This window comes from Octopus bimaculoides, chromosome 13 (genome assembly GCF_046866305.1).
Source record: "Octopus bimaculoides isolate indiv1 chromosome 13, ASM4686630v1, whole genome shotgun sequence".
Classification (NCBI taxonomy): domain Eukaryota; kingdom Metazoa; phylum Mollusca; class Cephalopoda; order Octopoda; family Octopodidae; genus Octopus; species Octopus bimaculoides.
The window spans coordinates 25,606,624-25,625,876 of NC_142940.1; the positions used below are offsets into that span (position 1 = coordinate 25,606,624).

General features: G+C 36.0%; 1 protein-coding gene across 2 annotated transcripts in view; it reads right to left on the reverse strand.

Annotated features, from left to right (window-relative positions):
• LOC106871922 (dynein axonemal intermediate chain 7 homolog) overlaps positions 1–19,253 on the reverse strand; it is a 104,250-nt gene that overhangs the window by 15,367 nt on the left and 69,630 nt on the right. For both annotated transcript variants that reach the window (XR_016243985.1, XM_014918679.3), the window contains exons 11-15: positions 18,351–18,494; positions 13,451–13,607; positions 10,102–10,208; positions 6,961–7,127; positions 3,941–4,027 (exon numbers count right to left, since the gene is read on the reverse strand). Coding sequence is in view for 1 of the 2 variants with exons in the window: in XM_014918679.3 (XP_014774165.1) it covers positions 3,941–4,027; positions 6,961–7,127; positions 10,102–10,208; positions 13,451–13,607; positions 18,351–18,494 (662 nt within the window). In the remaining variant the exon portion in view is untranslated. The remainder of the gene's footprint in view (positions 1–3,940; positions 4,028–6,960; positions 7,128–10,101; positions 10,209–13,450; positions 13,608–18,350; positions 18,495–19,253) is intronic.

Here is a 19,253-nt window from a genome sequence, read left to right on the forward strand (position 1 = left end):
GTTACATTTCAGTGAGTACATAACATTTTTTGATGCTTACTTGTTCCCAGTTCAGCATATTTCGTCACCTCTCCGTTTCTCTCGGCCGGAGAATGGAAGAGTTACTGGTTTATCTTCATTTGCACGGGATCTTTTGGTCATTTTCGCTCGCAGCTCCGAATTCATGACAGCATTTTCCAGCAATGCCACTCAACGGTACATCTCAAATAGACGCCCTGTCAAATTTCTCTCTCCTGATACGCACCACCAGCTACCATCCCGCTTCTAATGGGATGGTTGAGCGTTTTCATAGGCAATTTAAGGCTGCCTTACACGCCTCGCCCAACCCGCAGTCTTGGGTTGAATTTCTTCAAGGTCGACGCTAATGGTCGTACAGAGATTGTGTCTGTCGACCGTCTGAAAAAGCGTACCTTGACAAACCCTCAACTTTCGTGTACGACGTGCCCGTTTTTCAAACACCACACACCACTGTCAACATCATTACCATCACACACATACAGAACACAGCTACAGCCAGTTTCCAGCGACGACATCAACAACCACTACGAACTACAAGCATCGCCCCCGACGTCGCCAGCAGCAATACGACTCTACGTACTACCAGCATCGCCAACATCGTCAACATGACTTCTACACGTACACAAGCAACCAACATCAACAAGTGTGGTTTTATCTCGATCCTGTTAGAGGGGATGTTTCCACTCATGATCAACAGACCAGAACTAACCAGCCAGAATATTCCGTACCAGGTAACACAGGTCCCAGCATCCGATGCTCAACTACAGCTCTGCTCCTTGACTGCAACTTCCTGCGTATGAACATTCTAAATCTCCTTGTGTAACTTTTATAGAATATTCCGTACCAGGTAACACAGGTCCCAGCATCCGACGCTCAACTACAGCTCTACTCCTTGACCGCAACTTCCTGTGTATGGACATTCTATCTCCTTGTGGAATTTTAATACGAACTGGTTTTCTCTATCTCAGTGTTTTAAGACTTTTCACAGTCTATATTACAGACACTTTTACTATGTTCTGTGTTTTCTCTCACACACACACACTTGTGCACTCATATATTTTCTTTCCTTTCAGAAAAAACAAAAAAAATCAGACTTTTACATCGCGTGATTCCAGTTTCCTGGACAGTTGTCATCATGGTTGTTTTGTCATTGTCAATTCATTTGTACATTGCATGCATGTATCTCACAAGTGTACATTCATTTCTTTGATTTTTCTTTGTGTGTGTTTGTGCCACATCTTGTGGGTGTTTTTTTGGTAGCCATCTTGCCTCAGGCATCCCTCCAAATTTTCTATTTTCGTGCTTTCGGCACTCGCGGGGGAGCCATGTAGTGACGCCTTTGATAGCAGACGACATTTCTGGAAAGCTTATCCACGCATGCGCAGGGACTAGTTCTGGAAGGAACACAGGAAGAGTCTCATGTGCATGCGTAGTCATCGATATCCAAGCTTCGCGCCCTTATTCATTCTCTTTCTCGCTGGCCGGCGAAGAGCCAAGACGTTGTAGCAGTCTCTCTCCAACATTCCAACTCTGGAGACAGCTCTCTCCAGCATTCCAACTCTGGAGCTAGACAAATAACCACTCAACATCATTGATGGCGTCTCAGCAACCAAAGGGCAAAGTGCTGCCTATTTCCTCTGTAAATAAATATTGTTGTGTTGATAGTTCAGAATCTGCGTTCCATTGTTTCTTCAAGAAATTTAATGTACGGAAGCGGGTATACACCTAATGGTGTATAACCACTTCCCTACAAACTCTTATATTTTCCCATTGTAAACTTCATATATTTCCTTAGGCATTGATTGTCTGGATCTCTGTGAACTTTGACATCTGTACACTTACATGTTAAAGATATATAACATACATTCAGCAGTCAAGATGAGTGCTTAGATAAAGATGTGGAAATATATGTATCAAGATGGCAATATTTATCATTGTTTTGGGGATCGATATTCTTCTTTAAAGATATGCATATAATATTACATAAGTATTCAGTAGCAAGCTGGCAGAATCATTAGCACAATGGGCAAAATACTTAGCAACATTTCATCTGTCTCTATGTTCTGAGTTCAAATTCTGCTGAGGTCGACTTTACTTTACATCCTTTTTGGGCTCGATAAGATAAGTAACAGCTGAGCACTGAGATCAATGTAATCGACTTACTCCCTCCTCCAAAATTGCTGGCCTTGTGCCAAAATTTGAAACCAATATTACTCAATCCTTTTTGACAAGAAGGAATATTACTCATCAATGTGTTTGAAAGGAGCAATGTAAAGGAAACAGTATGAAGTATGGGCAAACAAAACTTGAATGTTGCACTTTGGCAATGTACCTCTTCATGTGCCACTCTTCATCCAAGATTTTTATAGCAAAGTACATGACAGCTCTCGTTCTCTAGCTACCCTAATTTTCTAATATAGCTCCCATAGACATTTTTTCATGCTCCTGAAGTTGAAATCCATCATGAGAGGCTGCTAATTTCAGATAATAGAAGTGATTGAAGAAAATATACTATGACAATTGTGTGCTACCACTGAAAACACATTCCAGGACACATTTCAAAACTGGAGAAAACATTAGGAATAGTGTATGAACAGTATAAGGGAAATAGTTTGAAGAAAAGAAGCAAAAAGATTCTCTGCTTTTACAATGTTCAGTTTTTATGTTAATTTTAACAGACACACCTCATAGTTGTGTAGAATATACAACGGTAGTTTGGGCATAACACATCTGTTTTGATACCCAACCTTATCTAATGTGACTGAACATCTTTAGATAGACTGTAGCAAAGACAAGATAGAGAATAGTTTTGTTCAATTCATGTTGTGACAGTCTGAATTCATTAGAATTTATTACACATGGTTGGTTGATAAGCAAATTTTGAGTTTATATCTGTTGGGGTTTCACAGCTTTAATCAACAATCTCTGTAATCAAGGCCTGCTCAAGCAGGACAGACTAAAGCTATTTAATAACAATTAATACTTGTTTTATTAACCAAAACAGTAAGTTGACCAATGTTAACTTTAAACATAAAGCAATGCTCATCAATTAAACAGTTTAATTTGATGCTCTACTATCAGGTTTGATCAAACCTGATGATTTACTTATTTCTAGATTTCACTGAACTAAGAACTAAGCCAGAGTGCAAGCAGTACCAGTGCTTAACCCTTTAGCATTCACATTACTCTGTCAACCACTGAGCCATGCGCCTTGTAAAGGCATTGCTCAGTGGTTAGAGCGCCGAACTTATGATCGTGAGGTTGTGACTTCAATTCCCGGACCGGGCTGTGTGTTGTGTTCTTGAGCAAGACACTTTATTTAACATTGCTCCAGTTCACTCAGCTGTAGAAATGAGTTGTGGCATCACTGGTGCCAAGCTGTATAGGCCCTTGCCTTTTCCTTGGATAACATCGTTGGTGTGGAGAGAGGAGGGTGGTATGCATAGGTGACTGCTGGTTTTCCATAAACAACCTTGCCCGGACTTGTGCCTTGGAGGGTAACTTTCTAGGTACAATCCCATGGTCATTCGTGACTGAAGGGGGTCTCTGGCTCTGTCAAATGTAATTCTTATTTATTCACATTATTTTGAATTAATAATCGTGTATTATCTTGTAGCTTTGAGATTTTAATGATGTGATTGCTTATTTTTAGAATGACATTGTGAGGTACATGTGAGAGGCTGGATCTAACCAGTTTGAACATAAAATAGGTAGAATATTTTGGCCTGATCTGGCCGTTTTAAATGCTAAATGGGTAAAACAAAAGTGATTTGGCAGTTCTATTGTGCAATCATGTAACAATGAAACTCTATTAAGAAGTTGTTAAATCACAATAAAATAGTGGTAACTTGTTTTTAGTTCATCTCCAAAAACAAAAAAACAAAAACAAACAAAACTGAGATATTTGAAATATTTTACCTACATTAATTAATTCTTTTGGTTTGTACCACTTTTCAAATAGATGAGAAAGTCCTTCTTCAGGATGTTTTATAATACAACACAGTCCATCCTATCATGAGTGGAAAACAACACAAATTACAACTGAAAACTAATACAGTTCAAGAATAACAACAAAAACTGCAACAGCAGCAACAGCAACAATAACAACAACCACTACTGCTGCTGCTGCTGCTGCCTCAGCTGGCACCACCACCACCACCACCACCACCACTACCACTTCTTCTTCTAATGCATCTAAATTCTATTGTTAAAGAGTTCATTCTTTGATACCTTGCAGCAGCTTTTACTGGAGTACTGCATAGTTGTTATGTAGAAATACTCTATATACGTGTTGTTGTTTGTTTAATGTTAGAAACACTCTCTACTCTGTTAGTCATTATATAGTGCTGTAAACAGTTGTAACTGCAACTGGTCATATAGTTTCTATACAATTATTCTACCTACTCAATGAAAAAAAAAAAAAAAAAAAAATAACCTTGGTTCCTTACACCATATACAAAAGGGACAGCCACAGCAAAAATACTGACAACTTGTAAGGGGGATACTTATAGTTAAAGAAACTGACAAAACCTTTCTAATATTTATTTTACTTATATTTAAGAATAAACAACAAAGTGAACTGATGCATAGTTTGATCTCAAAATAATGTGTGACTGTCTCCTGTTCTAACACATGCTATGATGTTGATGTCTTCCATAAGATAGGCGTAGGCAAGGCTCTGTGGTAAGAAGTTTGCTTTCCAACCACATAGTTCCTGGTTCACTCCCATTGCATGGCACCTTGGGCAAGTGTCTTCTACTATAGCCTCGTGCCAACCAAAGCCTTCTGTATGGATTTGGTAGACAGAAACTGAAAGCAACTCATAATGTGTGTGTGTGTGTGTGTTTCTGTGTTTATCCCCCGCCACTGCTTCACAGTCAATGTTGGTGTGTTTATGCCCTCGAAACTTAGCAGTTCAGCAAAAGAGACTGATAGAATAAGTACCAGGCTTAAAAGAAAAATAAGTACTGGGGTTGATTAGTTTGACTAAAATTCCTCAAGGTGGTGCCCCAGCATGGCCACAGTCTAATGACTGAAGTAAAAGATAAAAGATAAAGATGAAAGAAGTGCAATGTCTCAGAATTATACAGAAGGAGAATTTATATCTTTAGATGTTTAGCTCAAAGTAAAATGAAATGACAACAAAACAAGATTTAAAGCCAAGGGTGAACTGAATTTGCTGGGAGTTTATATTTACTCTACAACACTTGTTTTCTCCTATTTTTGGTAGTCATTTCTCACTTTAAAAGAAAGCTACAAATGTAGGTAAGGAGTAAAGTTAGTTGAATCAGCTGCAGTCAATATCGAATGAAGTAGTTTGGTCATATGACATGACACAATGGTACTCTACTTCTAGCAGATGAGTTCTTGCCTGGACACTGGTACTGGAAAACCGACAAAAGGTGTTGTTGGGTAATATCAAACACTGAACAGAGAGGAGGGTGGTGGAGATCTTGAAGTTTGCTGATGTCTAGGTAAAATGACAGGAGGAGGTTACATCTTTCTCTCTATACACTGAGTGCCTCTCTAAACTTTGGTAGATTGAAATGTCCAATATAATCCATTATGTACTACAGAAGCAATATTAGATTAAAATAGCTACTATAGAAGCAGTATTAGATTAAAATAGCTACCTGTGTATCATACTGAATTCAAAAACATCACAGGAAGCCATATTAACTGTAGTATTCATTTGGAGACATTATCTCTCATGGACACACTGTTAAGTGAGATAAATATATCTGTAGCAGACGAAAATTGTTATGAAAGTGATGATAGATTTTATTTTAGCATATATTTGCTAAGGAGTATGAACTGCTAATAAAACCCAGAAAGGCAGAAATGTGCATCTAGCATTCTCACCACCATTGTTGGACAATTTTTGCCAGCTACAGACATACTTGTGTTATTTAACCCTTTAACATTCAGATTACTCTGTCAATTGTAATGCTTATTTATTCACATTGTCTTGAATTAATCATGCATTATCTCATACCTTTAAGATTTCAATGATGATTGTTTATTTTTAGAATGGCATTGATGGGTAGCTGTGAGAGATGAGGTCTGGCCAGTTTGATCACAAAACAGTCAGAATATTTGGGTTGGACATGGCCAGTTTAAATGCTAAAGGGTTGACACTGTATGCTAGGAGATACTATCACCAGACAAATACAGCAGTTAATTTGTTTTTTGTGATGTAACTGCGTCAAGTATGATTATACAAAGGCAGTTTAATACATATTTTATAAACCCTGAAAGGAAAACAGATGAAGTTAACACTGTCAAGATTTAAATTCAGAGCATTAAAAAATGAAACTAAAAGCTCTGAAGCCAATTAGTCCTACACTCCATTCTATCTTTTCACTTGTCACCTTTCTAACTTATATGTTGATTTTTTTATGACAACACATTGTCAGTATTTGTAGATTTTAGTAAAACAGTGTATTATTGGAACTTGTTTTATCATCAAGTATAGCTAGCATTATTTTATTCTTTTACTAGTTCCGACCATTTAATTGATATATAATATAGATTCATACCAATATATGTTAGAAATAAAATTTCCCAAAACCAAAACAAAAAACCAGAACAAAATACTGTTAACAAGATTTGAACCATTAACTAAGATTGTTTTAATATTGATTTCAAATTTTGGTGTGAGGCCAGCAATTTTGGGGCAGTAGGTAAGTCAATTACATTGAGCCCAGCACTCAACTGGTATTTATTTTATCGACCCCAAAAGGATGAAAGGCAAAGCTGACCTTGGCAGAATTTGAACTCAAAACATGAAGATGGACGAAATGCTGCAAAGTATTTTAGCCAGTTTGCTAATGATTCTGGCAGCTCATTGCCTTAACATTGTTATAATATTGATTGTTATCAATTAATTAAATATCAATTATGAGAGTTCAAATTTATTTTTTAATTGTTTTTAAGCCTCACCTTGATTTCAATGACAACTTCCAGTACAGCAGCAGTAATGGTGAAAACTGCCCAGTTGGTAGTCCTTGGCCTTATCTCCCAAGATTGAAATGGCATGTTAATATAAGAATCTTGTATCAAGGCAAATTTTCCAAATGAATTTGTTTTAAACTGAACACTTTTGGTTTCTGTCAAAATCATAAAATTAAGATACATCATCATCATCATCATCGCCACCGCCGCCACCACCACTACCACCACCACCACCACTATCATCATCATCATTTGACATCCATTTTCCATACTGGCATCAGTTGGACAGTTTGGCAGGTGCTAGCAAAACCAGGAGCTACACCAGGTTACACAATCTGTTTTGGCATGGTTTCTACAGCAGGTTGCCCTTCTTAACATCAGCCACTGGGTGCTTTTTATGTGGCACCACACACACACACACACACACACAAGTAAGTAGTAGACCCCTTTGGTCATGAATAACCATGGGATTGCCCCTAGAAAGTTCCCCTCCAAGGTACAAGATTGTTTATGGAAGACCATCAGTCGCCCATGCATACCAGCCTACCTTCTCCGTGCCACTAATGTTATCCAAGAGAAAGGCAAAGGCCAATACAGCTTGGTACCAGTGACATTACAACTCATTTCTACAGCTGAATGAACTGGAGCAATGTGAAGTAAAATGTCTTGCTCAAAAACACAACACAGTCCAGTCCAGGAATTGAACTCAATGCCTCATGACTGTGAGCCCAATACTCTAACTACTGAGCCATGCACCTTCACACGCACACACATATATTATAAGTATGTTTGGTTTATAAATGTGTGAATGGTGATATGTAAAATAGAGTGTGTGTGTGTATATACATATATATGTGTCTATATATAAATATATTTAATGTGCATGTGTGTGTGTGTGTGTGCATGTGTGTGTGTGTGTGTGTGTGTGTGTGACTGTGTGTCATCATCAACGTTTTAACATCTACATTTTCATGCTTGCATGGATCAAACGAAATTTGTCGAGACAGATTTTTTGGGGGCAGTAGAATAGCCTTTTTGTTGTCAACCCTCACAATTAAGACAATATTTCCCCTAAGCTTTTGAATATTAAGCACAATGGTTGGACCTGGTTTCATGGAATATTACAAATAAATGACATCACTTGTATGACAGTGATACTTATTTACAACCAGCCTGTGATTTCAAGATAGGGTAACATTCAAATACACATACACTCACACACACAAACATACACACATAAATACGTACATACACATACATTCTTATGCATATGTACTCTTGTTCACTCAAAATTATTACAGAAGGGTTTAATGTTTGATAAGTGCTTTAGCACAAAACTGTTGTACCTTGAGTTACGGCAGTAGTAATATCTTAGGAAATGTGTGTGTGTGTGTGTGTGTGTGTGTGTGTGTGAGAGAGAGAGAGAGAGAGAGAGAGAGAGAGAAATTAATAGTGGAACGCAAAGCAGTCAAACAAAGCTACATGAAGAAGATATCCTTAATGCAGCAAATTTGCTACTGGGAAAGCATCAAGAAGTTAAGCCTTTACTCGCTGGAATGAAGGCAGGAAAGATATTCTGCAATATAAATCAGAAAGATCCTGGAAGGACTAGTCAGTACCTAAAATCCCTCCCCTGCTATCAAAATACAGGGCCAGATACTACATTGGCTTGGGACTCTTTAGTATATGGATGTGGATGTAGTTATCTTCAGAACTAAATTGGATCTCCTACTATCAAAAGTGCTAGATGAGCCAACTTCATGGCAGGAAGGGGAAATGCAGGCAGCAACATCAAACTCCCTCATTCACCAAATGCCAACTATTAAAGGAGGATTAATGAAGATGTAGCAACACCAGTTGGTGGCACTCCAGCATTGCCACAGCTCTCAAGCTGAAACTAATAAAAGAGTAAAACATATATGTATGTATGTACAGATATGAATGTGCATATAAGCATAACTCTCTCACACACACATAGAAGAATCTGACTAGTTGGTATAATTCTAAACTTTCAGGAAACTAATGAGTAGTTTTATGCATTTGTTCAACCTCAGGTAACAATACAATGTGTAACACAATTTTTATCCTTGGGTAGCAACTGTTATTTCCTGTTTACTTACCCCTGTAAAGTATTAAAAAATGGCTAATATTTCCTTCAATTACATTTATTCAAACCCCAAAGAATCCTTCTCAACACATGGCTATGATGCTCCACCACTGTTCCTGTTCATCATCAGAGATGTACATATTGTCAGCCACTAAAGGACATGCTCAAGTGGCTAAGATCAAATCTATGGTATTGAGCAGAGTTTTTACTATAATGGTATTAAGCAGAATATTTGCTATAATGATATTTCTGCTTCAACAACTCAGATCTGAATCTGACTGAAATGTAATGGAAAATAGGTCATTTCCAAAACACTGATGTCCAGGTCACAAAAACAAAGTTTGAAGAGAATAGTGGTCATTTTCTTTGATTTCTAGATAGAAGCAAATAGGAAATAACACTTACTGACCAAAGACAAAAAAAAAAAAATAATAAAATTTTGTTACACATTATTAAACAGACCTACGATAAAAGGCATTGCAGCTGTGATCATTCTCTCTTCAGGGGTATCTAAGACAACATTATCGAATTTATCATTATCAATTTAAATTCAAAAGGGAAATTTAGTTGCTATTGCTAGCAAATCAAGTGAGCAGATAAAGGCTACCTCAAGATTTACAGAGCTGAGAAGGAATTATCATGAAAGAGAATGAGAATAGACAGTGTATTGTTTGAATATTGGCAACAAAAACACTTGAATGACAACTTATATCTCCTTGATAGGTTGTTAAGCTATTATAGTTTAATTTCCCAAGAACTTTAGAGATGTATTTGGTAGCAAAGAAACAGATAGTTGTATAAACTCCCAAAGGTTACAAGACAAAGCTTGTCATAAATTCTGAATCCAAAGCATGAAACATTTATGACAGAAACTCACACAATTATTAAACATCCTGGGATATTAAATTTAAAACGTACAGAATGGAAGAAAGCATTGATAACGCCTTCATGCATAAAAGTTGAAAGGAAAAACTCAAATAAATTAGCCAAAGTGAAGAAATAGAAGTTGTGATTTATCTTACCATCATTATATTTATAGTCACAAATGTCTTTTATACTCCATACTTTTCTGTTGTTATCCCATCTCACAGGGCGTGGACATTCTGAAAGTACTACATTAGGAGGAATTCTGTTTGTATGAAAATAAATGTTTAAATATGCCATTAGTAAATATAGATACATCACTCTTAATGTGTGTGTGTGTGTACACACACACACACACACACACAGAGGGTATTCCAAAAGTCACTGATGGGTTTCAATTGTTAATAACTTCCTAAATTTTACAAATGAATGCATGAAATTTTGATACAATATAATGGACATAATGGAAATTAATTATTTAACCTTTTCCCTCTCTTTTCAGATTTTATGTGTTCATGGATCTGAGAAATTCATTATGGAAAAATACAGCACTCAGCAATGCATCCAAGTGGTAAAATTGTTCTACCAAAATCAGGGGTCGATAATTCAGACCCGGAGAGCATACTCTTGACACTTCCAAGTGAGAGATGCACCAAGTGAGAATGTGATTAAAAATTTGATTTGTCGTTTTAAAAAGCAAGGAACAGTAACTGATCTTCCATGATCTGGGAGGCCTCGCACTGTCAGAAGTGATGAGACATGCGAACAAGTTCGAGAGAGTATCAACGAAAATCCATGCACGTCGATTTGGAGGCAATCACAACAGTTACAGATTTCATAAACATCCTTGCAAAGGATTCTCATCAGCCTTCACCTTTATCCATATAAGGTGCAGCTGGTTCAACAGCTAAAGCCCCAAGACTATGAACAGAGGATCCAATATGCTGTCAAAATCCAGGAGTTGGCAAGAAACGACCGGAATTTCACCTGGAATATGATGATGCCTGATGACGCCCACTCTCATTTGAATAGGTTCATCAACAAACAAAATTGCCATTTTGGGGGCTCTAAGAACCTGAGAACAGTACACCAACGAGAACTGCACCCTGTAAGGTGCGCAGTATGATGTGGATTGACAGATGAAATTAATGATTATTTCTTTAAGGATGATGATGAAAATACTGTAACAGTGACTGGAGAACAGTGCAGAACCATGACTGAGACTTTTTTGTGCACAGCCATTCAAAGTAGACCTCACACATGGTTCCAGCAAGATGGAGGCAACTGCTCATACCGCAAGAGAAACAATGCAGTTGCTACGGCAGTGCTTTGGAGAGAGAATAATCTCCCACTACGGCAATGTCAACTGGCCTTCATATTCCTCAGGCTTGATTAGCCTGGATTTTTTCTTGTTGGGATACCTGAAAGAGAGGGTTTACTTCAACAAACTGGAGACCCTGATGCAACTGAAGTAGAACATCAATAGAGAAATCGAAGAAGTGGGGTCTGAAACTCTTGAGGGTGTTATGGTGCAAGTTTTGGAAAGAGCACAGGCATGCGAAGCCAAAATGGTTGCCATTTAAGTGATGACATTTTTCATATGTGATGTCATGTTGTTGCAAAATCTGATTTGTACATATTAATTTCCATTAGATCCTTTATATTATATCAAAATTTTATGCAGTTATTTATAAAGTTAAGGAATTAAGGAAGTTATTAAAAATTGAAACCCATCAGTAACTTTTGGGACACCTTGTATATATATATATATATATATATATATATATATATATATATATATATATATATATATATATATATATGTATATATATATATATATATTGGGTCATCCCATAAATAATGTGTTTTTTTATACTTCTTTTATTTTTCGAAATTAAGATAAACAAAGTTCTTTTTAATCTAAAATATACTCTCTTTCATTTTCTACAATGCTCTTCCATCTGGTAGACATGTAAAGCCCCTCTTCCAAAATCCACTTGTCCATGTTAAAAAGCACTCCTCCAGTACTGTTCTGACCTCATCTACAGAATTCATAATTTTTCCATCCAAATGATTTTGAAGACTGTGAAGTAAATGATAATCAGATGGGGCAATGTCCGGCAAACATGGTGGGTGGGGCATCATTTCCCATTCAAAGAGCTCCAGTATTTGGAATGTCAACCTCACTGTATGTGGCCAAACATTATCCTGATGGAAGAACACCCTTCATCTTGAAATCAAAGATGGTCGTTTTTTCTAGAGCAGGTGTCGATGAATGGTTGAATGACCAAATCCAAGCTTCTCTGCTAGTTCCTCAACAGTTACAATGGGATTTTGTTCCACCAGGTTTTACAGGATGTCCTTGTTGAGCTCTACAGGTCTTCCAGGATGAAGCTCATCTTCTAGGCTGTAGTTTCTGGATCAGAATTTCTGGAACCACTGCTGACACTGGTCCCCATATACTGCATTAATATTCCTCACACTTTCCATTGCATTGTTGACTTTATTAAATTCATAAAGCAAAATATGCTGAATATGATCCTTTGTCATTTCCATTATAGCTTTGAAATAATAAGTTAAAACTGAACTGCACTCTTCAAAATTTGCATTAAAAATAAGTAGCAGGTAAAATAACTACCTGCTTGTTGATGCAGGTAGTTTATCCCATCCCCTTCCAACTTTCAGTTCATGCAATTGAAGAAACCTCATATATATAATGTATATGTAAATATATATATATATATATATATACACACACACACACACACACACACACACACACACACACACACACACATATATATATATATATGTATATATATATATATATATTTACATACACATACATCACAAACATACATATATATATAAATTACATCTTTATCTTTTATCTTTTACTTGTTTCAATCATTAAACTGAAGCCAGGCTGGAGCACCGTGTAGAAGAATTTTAGTCAAATGAATCAACTCCAATACTTATTTTTAAGCCTGGTACTTATTCTATCAGTCTCTTTTGCCAAACTGGTTAGTTACAGGGACATAAACACACCAACACTGGTTGTCAAGCAGTAGTGGGAGGACACTCACTCAAGCATACACACACACACACACACACACATATATATACAGACATGATACCTTGCTACTTACCAAGAGCATAAATAAATCCTCTTTAGAACGAGCTAGAAAAGATCTACACAAATTTTTCTTTAGCCTAAACCTGTCTAACTTTTTAGACGTAACTTTTAACTTAGGAACCTCCCAATACTCCCTTATAACAAACCTAACCAATACCTTGAATACTTAGACGTTCATTCCAATCACCACAAATCCACCTCTGATAACATAGACAAGGGTATCTCAATCTGTATATCTGACCTCTCTTCCACTAAGGAAATATTCAATAACCACACACCATAAAGCTAGTGATATAGAGTTAGTTTAAAGTTGTCTAGGACAACAACATTAACAACAATAACCCTTTTATTACTAAGGATATGAAATTACCTTAACGTAATACCAATTAGAGGTCTCTCATCCCGTTTCTGTTCAACACTGGCTTCCTTTTCTTTCTTCTGTTCACCTTCCTCCCCTGATTCTTTAGATTCTGTTGGCAGTGGAGGATCAGCTACATAGTCCATGTAGCACAACTCAGTTGGGACAACTGAAAATATATAAGAGCCATAACATTGTAGATTAATATAGTGCTTCAGAAGTGATGAGGTTTCAATGAGGAAAAGCTATGGGGTGTTTTAAACCTTATGTAATTGGTATGCAGGTATGAATGAAAGGAAGAAAGAAAAGAAAAGAGAAGAAAGGTTGTAGCTATTGAATGTTTGCAAGAGCCATCTTTGAATGGTGTAATACCATACCACCTGAACAAACAATCAATGTTGCCTAGTAACACAAATTTAACGGGCAAGACATGGTATGATTTATCATTTGAACATTTAACCCATTGTATTATTTGTACTCAGTTCTATGATATCAAAGTAAAAGCAAAATCCTGAGATGATATTAGATTGATTTTCATATCACAACTGATAATAGCAAAAAATTAGATAAAAGAATATAACACACACACACACACACACACAATAAACATGCTTTCATCTGCTTAGTCTGCTGGAGTATTTCAACTGACCAAAATGTAAACTCTGTAATGTCCATTTTGCCCTGAAGATCTTTCGCCCAGGAGACTCAAAATGTAAACTTATATTATTATATATGCTTTGTAATTTAAATTGGGTGTGAAGTGAAACAATTGTAGGCAATGTTAGTTAATTAATAAATTAATTTATATCCATTAAATCTCTTCATTTTCAAACTTATTAATAGTATTTGATGTTTTATAATATATTTATTGAAGAACTATTTCTCACATATATAAATGCTATCATAAGATAAAGGTAGTTACAGATCTGCATAAATTTGTAACAGTTGTTAGAAATCTAAAACATTATAAAGGTATATTGCAATGTCTACAAAATAATCTTATAAATATGACCAAACACCAAAACTTAAATCTAATCCAGATAAAATAACAATAGCAACAACAAAAATAATAATAAAAAAACAGAAAGTACCATTGTTATTTCTTGTCTCAACATCACCAGTGTGCACAGAATACATAGGAAAATAAACATTTCACACAACACACAAATGCGCACACACACACACACATGCATACACACACGCATGGATACAGAGACTCACACACACAAATACATACACACACATACATGCACACACACTGTTGCAAATAGAACACAAAATATTTTAAAATCCTGTAGTAACACTAAAGCTATTGAAGGCATCTTTATGGAATAAAAAAAGATTTCATCACGACACATAATTTGGTAAATTTTCTTACTACCAGAACACAGAATACTTACTATTCTAAATTATATTTCAATCAGACCAGACAGATACTTTCACAATGGGAGAATGTCTTATAGCAAGCATAAAAACTTGCATTCAATATACAGAAAACTTGCATTCAATATACAGAAAACACAAAAGACATTTGTAAATTAATAGGAAATGTCAATAAACTGGAAATGCTGGATTTTAAAAGTACATGCTTAAGAACACAGCACATTAACATTCTTTGCTGGGAGGGATAAATTGAATACATTACCCCCAGTGTTCAACTGGTACTTATTTTATCTATCCCGAAAGGATGGAAGGTAAGGCTAACCTTGACAGCATTTGAACTCAGAACATAAAGAGCTTGAAGATACACCACTAAGCAGTTTGTCTTATGTGGTAACAATTTCACTGGTTCACCATCCTTAAGTAGCACATTAATATATTAAATATATAGACACTACCATTCTACAAGGCTACACACCACCCAACTACAACACTTTTAGCACTCTCACAAGCCTTCAATGCCCTTAACACCTCCTGGTTTTCAAATAGTACAGATAACAAAAGAAGTAGCGTAATAACACAACTGGCACTCCATCGGTTACGACAATGAGGGTTCCAGTTAATCTGTTCAATGGCACAGCCCGCACATGAAATTAACGTGCAAGTGGCTGAGCACTCCACAGACACGTGTACCCTCAATGTAGTTCTCAAGGAGATTCAGCATGACACAGAATGTGACAAGGCTGGCCCTTTGAAATACAGGTATTTCTCATTTTTGCCAGCTGAGAGGACTGGAGCAACATGAAATAAAGTGTCTTGCTCAAGGACATAAAACATCACTGGGAATTGAACTCACGGTCTTATGATCATAAGCCAAATATCCCTAACCACTAAGCCACACATCTTCACACACAACAATTAACCTTCCTTTATATCCTAAACAATCATTACAGATATGCACACATCTCTAGACAAGCCAACTACAACAATACTTGGTGGGATTCTGGTTTAAGCAACCCATGTAAGCCCTCATAACTTTTCTATCTTTTAAAATTTTCAGAAATATTTTGTGAATTTGTGTTCTACATTGATATATCAGCAGCTAACACATACACTTACAAACTTTGTTGCAGACAATGATGACTACGAAGATTTTATAAGTGTTTATAGAATATGTATACTAAACCAATAAATAAGATTTTCATAAGGCATCAACTTAGAACACACAAGTCACAGTCAAGAAAATCCATTCATCAATTTATAAAAGTCTTAAATCTCTTGGATAAAAAAAAAGTGCCTTCAGTATATGAAGAAAATAATCAATAATGGATTCTTTTTACTTCAAGAATCCTGCCATCAGGTACAAGACTCCAATGACTTGAAAATAAAACTGGTCATGGGACACAGCAATATTACAAGCAAGAATAATGGACTTAAGTCAAAAGAACTCAACTACTTAAAACCATGATATTTCAGTAAATGTTTTGATTATTACAAACAGGACATCAAACAAGAAATTAATTCATGAGCTGTTTCTCAAAAGCTCATAAGTGTTTTTCGTTTTTTGAGGAATAGATTGACATGGTTGCAGAGGATGTACAACAAGATGTCATATGGCAGAAGAGTAAAAACAAAAAGCCAATTTTACTAAGGTGTGCAAATCAAGTAAGAGGCTCATCTCTCATGTATTAACTGTTTCAACTTTACTGAGCTGATATCACAAAGTAGAATCATTTAGAGAGTGATTCATTCCAGAAGCTGATATTCCATTAAGCTTTACAGTTACACAAATGACAGTTATTTATGGTTATGCATGGTCTTTGCTTAGATGTAACACTTTGTCAGAGTTCCATGACTCATTATTCTTTAACCGAATTTATATTTAATGGACATTGACAAATTTTTTGCTTGCTTAAAGAGCCAGTCTGTAACATCACACCATACTCTAGTTTAATACAGAATGCCAAACTTATTTCTTCCCCAATTTAGACGGAAAGTAGTAGAAAATATAATCTGAGGCACTTTAACATTAACCCTTAAACATTCAGATTACTCTGTCAAATGTAATGCTTATTTATTTACATCATTTTGAATTAATCTTGCATTATCTCATAGCTTTGAGATTTCAATGATGTGGTTCTTTATTTTTAGGATGACATTGTAGGGTAGGTGTGAAAGGCCAGATCTGACAGGTTTGACCATAAAAAAGGGAAAATATTTGGGCTGGATACTGACAGCTTAAATGCTAAAGGTTAAAACACACACACACACACATTTTCAACATACTATCAGAAAGCAGGCTTCTGCCAGCCTAAGTGGTACACTTACTCAGTGTATTCATTTGTAAATGTATAGGGGTTTGAATGAAAAAGGAATTCACATATATAAAATGAATACATTTCAATGACAACATAAATGAGTGAAGTATTGTTGTGCAAATGAATATATTTGAAAAAGCAGCAGTATAATTTATACATGTGTGGAAAACATGTTCTCAGCACTAAAAAATAATGCAAACAAGAAATGTTGCTGAGATGAAAAAAAAAAGAAATGAACCTACAGAGTCATTAACCTGCTAGAATAGAAATACAGCAGATTGATGTCTTGTTCAACTGAAATGTGTCTTGTACTAAAACTAACTGAAATGAAACAATGACCATTTCTTTGCTTTGGCTGGTTCTGTATGAAGAGAGAGAAAAAGAGGAAGTTCTATTTATATAGGTTAGCCAAGTATTTATGGACACAACTTTAGTGGGCCATAAATGGAAAATGACCTAATATAAGGCAATGTGAAATGCACTAAATCTTAATTTTCCCATTTTTCTTTCAGATGTATTGGTAAATCACTATCAATATGGCAGATTCCAATTTGATATGGGAAATAAAATGGCAGTTGTAGTTTCCAGCCAAAGCAAGTGGAAGGTTGCCAGCTTCTTGAATGTGATTAGGTCCCTTGTGTTCAGAGATGGGAAAGTGCAGAAGGCTTCTTGTCAACCATATTCATCAAAAACTAACATTTTCAGCAGTCAGATGTCATAAGAACAGTTGAGTTCATTCAACAGGTTGAGGGTCAGTGACAATGCTAGCAAGTCGAAGGGGGCTATCATAGTCCATTATTAGATATATGATGCATGAGGACATGAGATGCAAGTGATAAGGAGAGGGTACCCTGAGTAACTTGGCATACTTCACTTCTTCCCTGATGAAAAGAATTTTACAAGGATAATAATCAGAATCAGAAGATGAACAAGAGAAGTGATGGGTTGATCTGGACAAGCTCCACAGCTATCATACATGATCCTCTCTTATTTCACATTCGAATAGAAAAAGAGTCAGCTATACAAAAAATGTGCTTTCAAAAATTCATAAATGTCTTGAATTTAGAAAAATGATCCATCTATGCTAGTTGACCCATTTATGCTAATGTCGATGTTAAAGCAGTCAAAAGGAATGCATATAAATTCTCTACTGGGCTCAGTCAGTATTGAATCAGTTTACTTTAGAGTGTTATTATAATTTAAACTTCACTGACCTTGAGTAATTGTCCACTTTCCACAGAGTTTAGGCTGAGGAGGTAGATATAACAGACTTATAGTGAAGATTCCACTAACCACTTGGTAGCAACGCAGGTCAACAACGTCTGGGTCTTCATCAAACTCTTCATATTCAACAGGTGCTAGTGAAGAAAATAAATTTATTTACTAAGTACATGTAAGGGAAACAATGTAGTCTTAATATCAAATTCAGATAGGTAGAGAGGGGTAGTCAAAGCATAAAATTATGCACATAAGGAGACAATTAAGTAAACTAACACACCTTTACCTAAGAACATAATATGTGTAATGGAGCATGAAGCTCTGCAACTTAGGTTGGTGGGCTGGTTTCATAACTATTTCCCCCTCTTTTTTCCCTGTAACACTGAAACGATATTTTGCTGATTTCTCTACAAAAACATAATACTAAAAGTATGGGAAAAGAAGAAATCCATATTTCAAATTTGCTATCCTTTCCTGAGATATTAAAAAATAAGTGAAATGAAAAGATTACAAGTAGGAATTGAAACTAGATTCTGGTTCACCTTTTGTACAAACCCTTTGAGAAGATTTTAGTTAAGCATTGCAGGATGATGAAATATCACAACTTCCTACATTGGAGAACTGTATGTCTCTATTTATTAACTATTTCTAGCTAAATGAACTAAGTCATTAACAGTTGTGTTATTGTATAGCACTGGTGACAAAATACATGCTGACAACCTCTCAACAATAGACCCAGCTAATATTTGTTCTCATCTTGTTTGTTGTTAACACAACGTTTCGGCTGATATACCCTCCAGCCTTCTTCAGGTGTATTGGGGAAATTTCGAACCTGGGTTCTCATTCCTAAGGTATTTTTTGATGTTATTATTATTATTCAGGTCAATGCCTGGAATCGA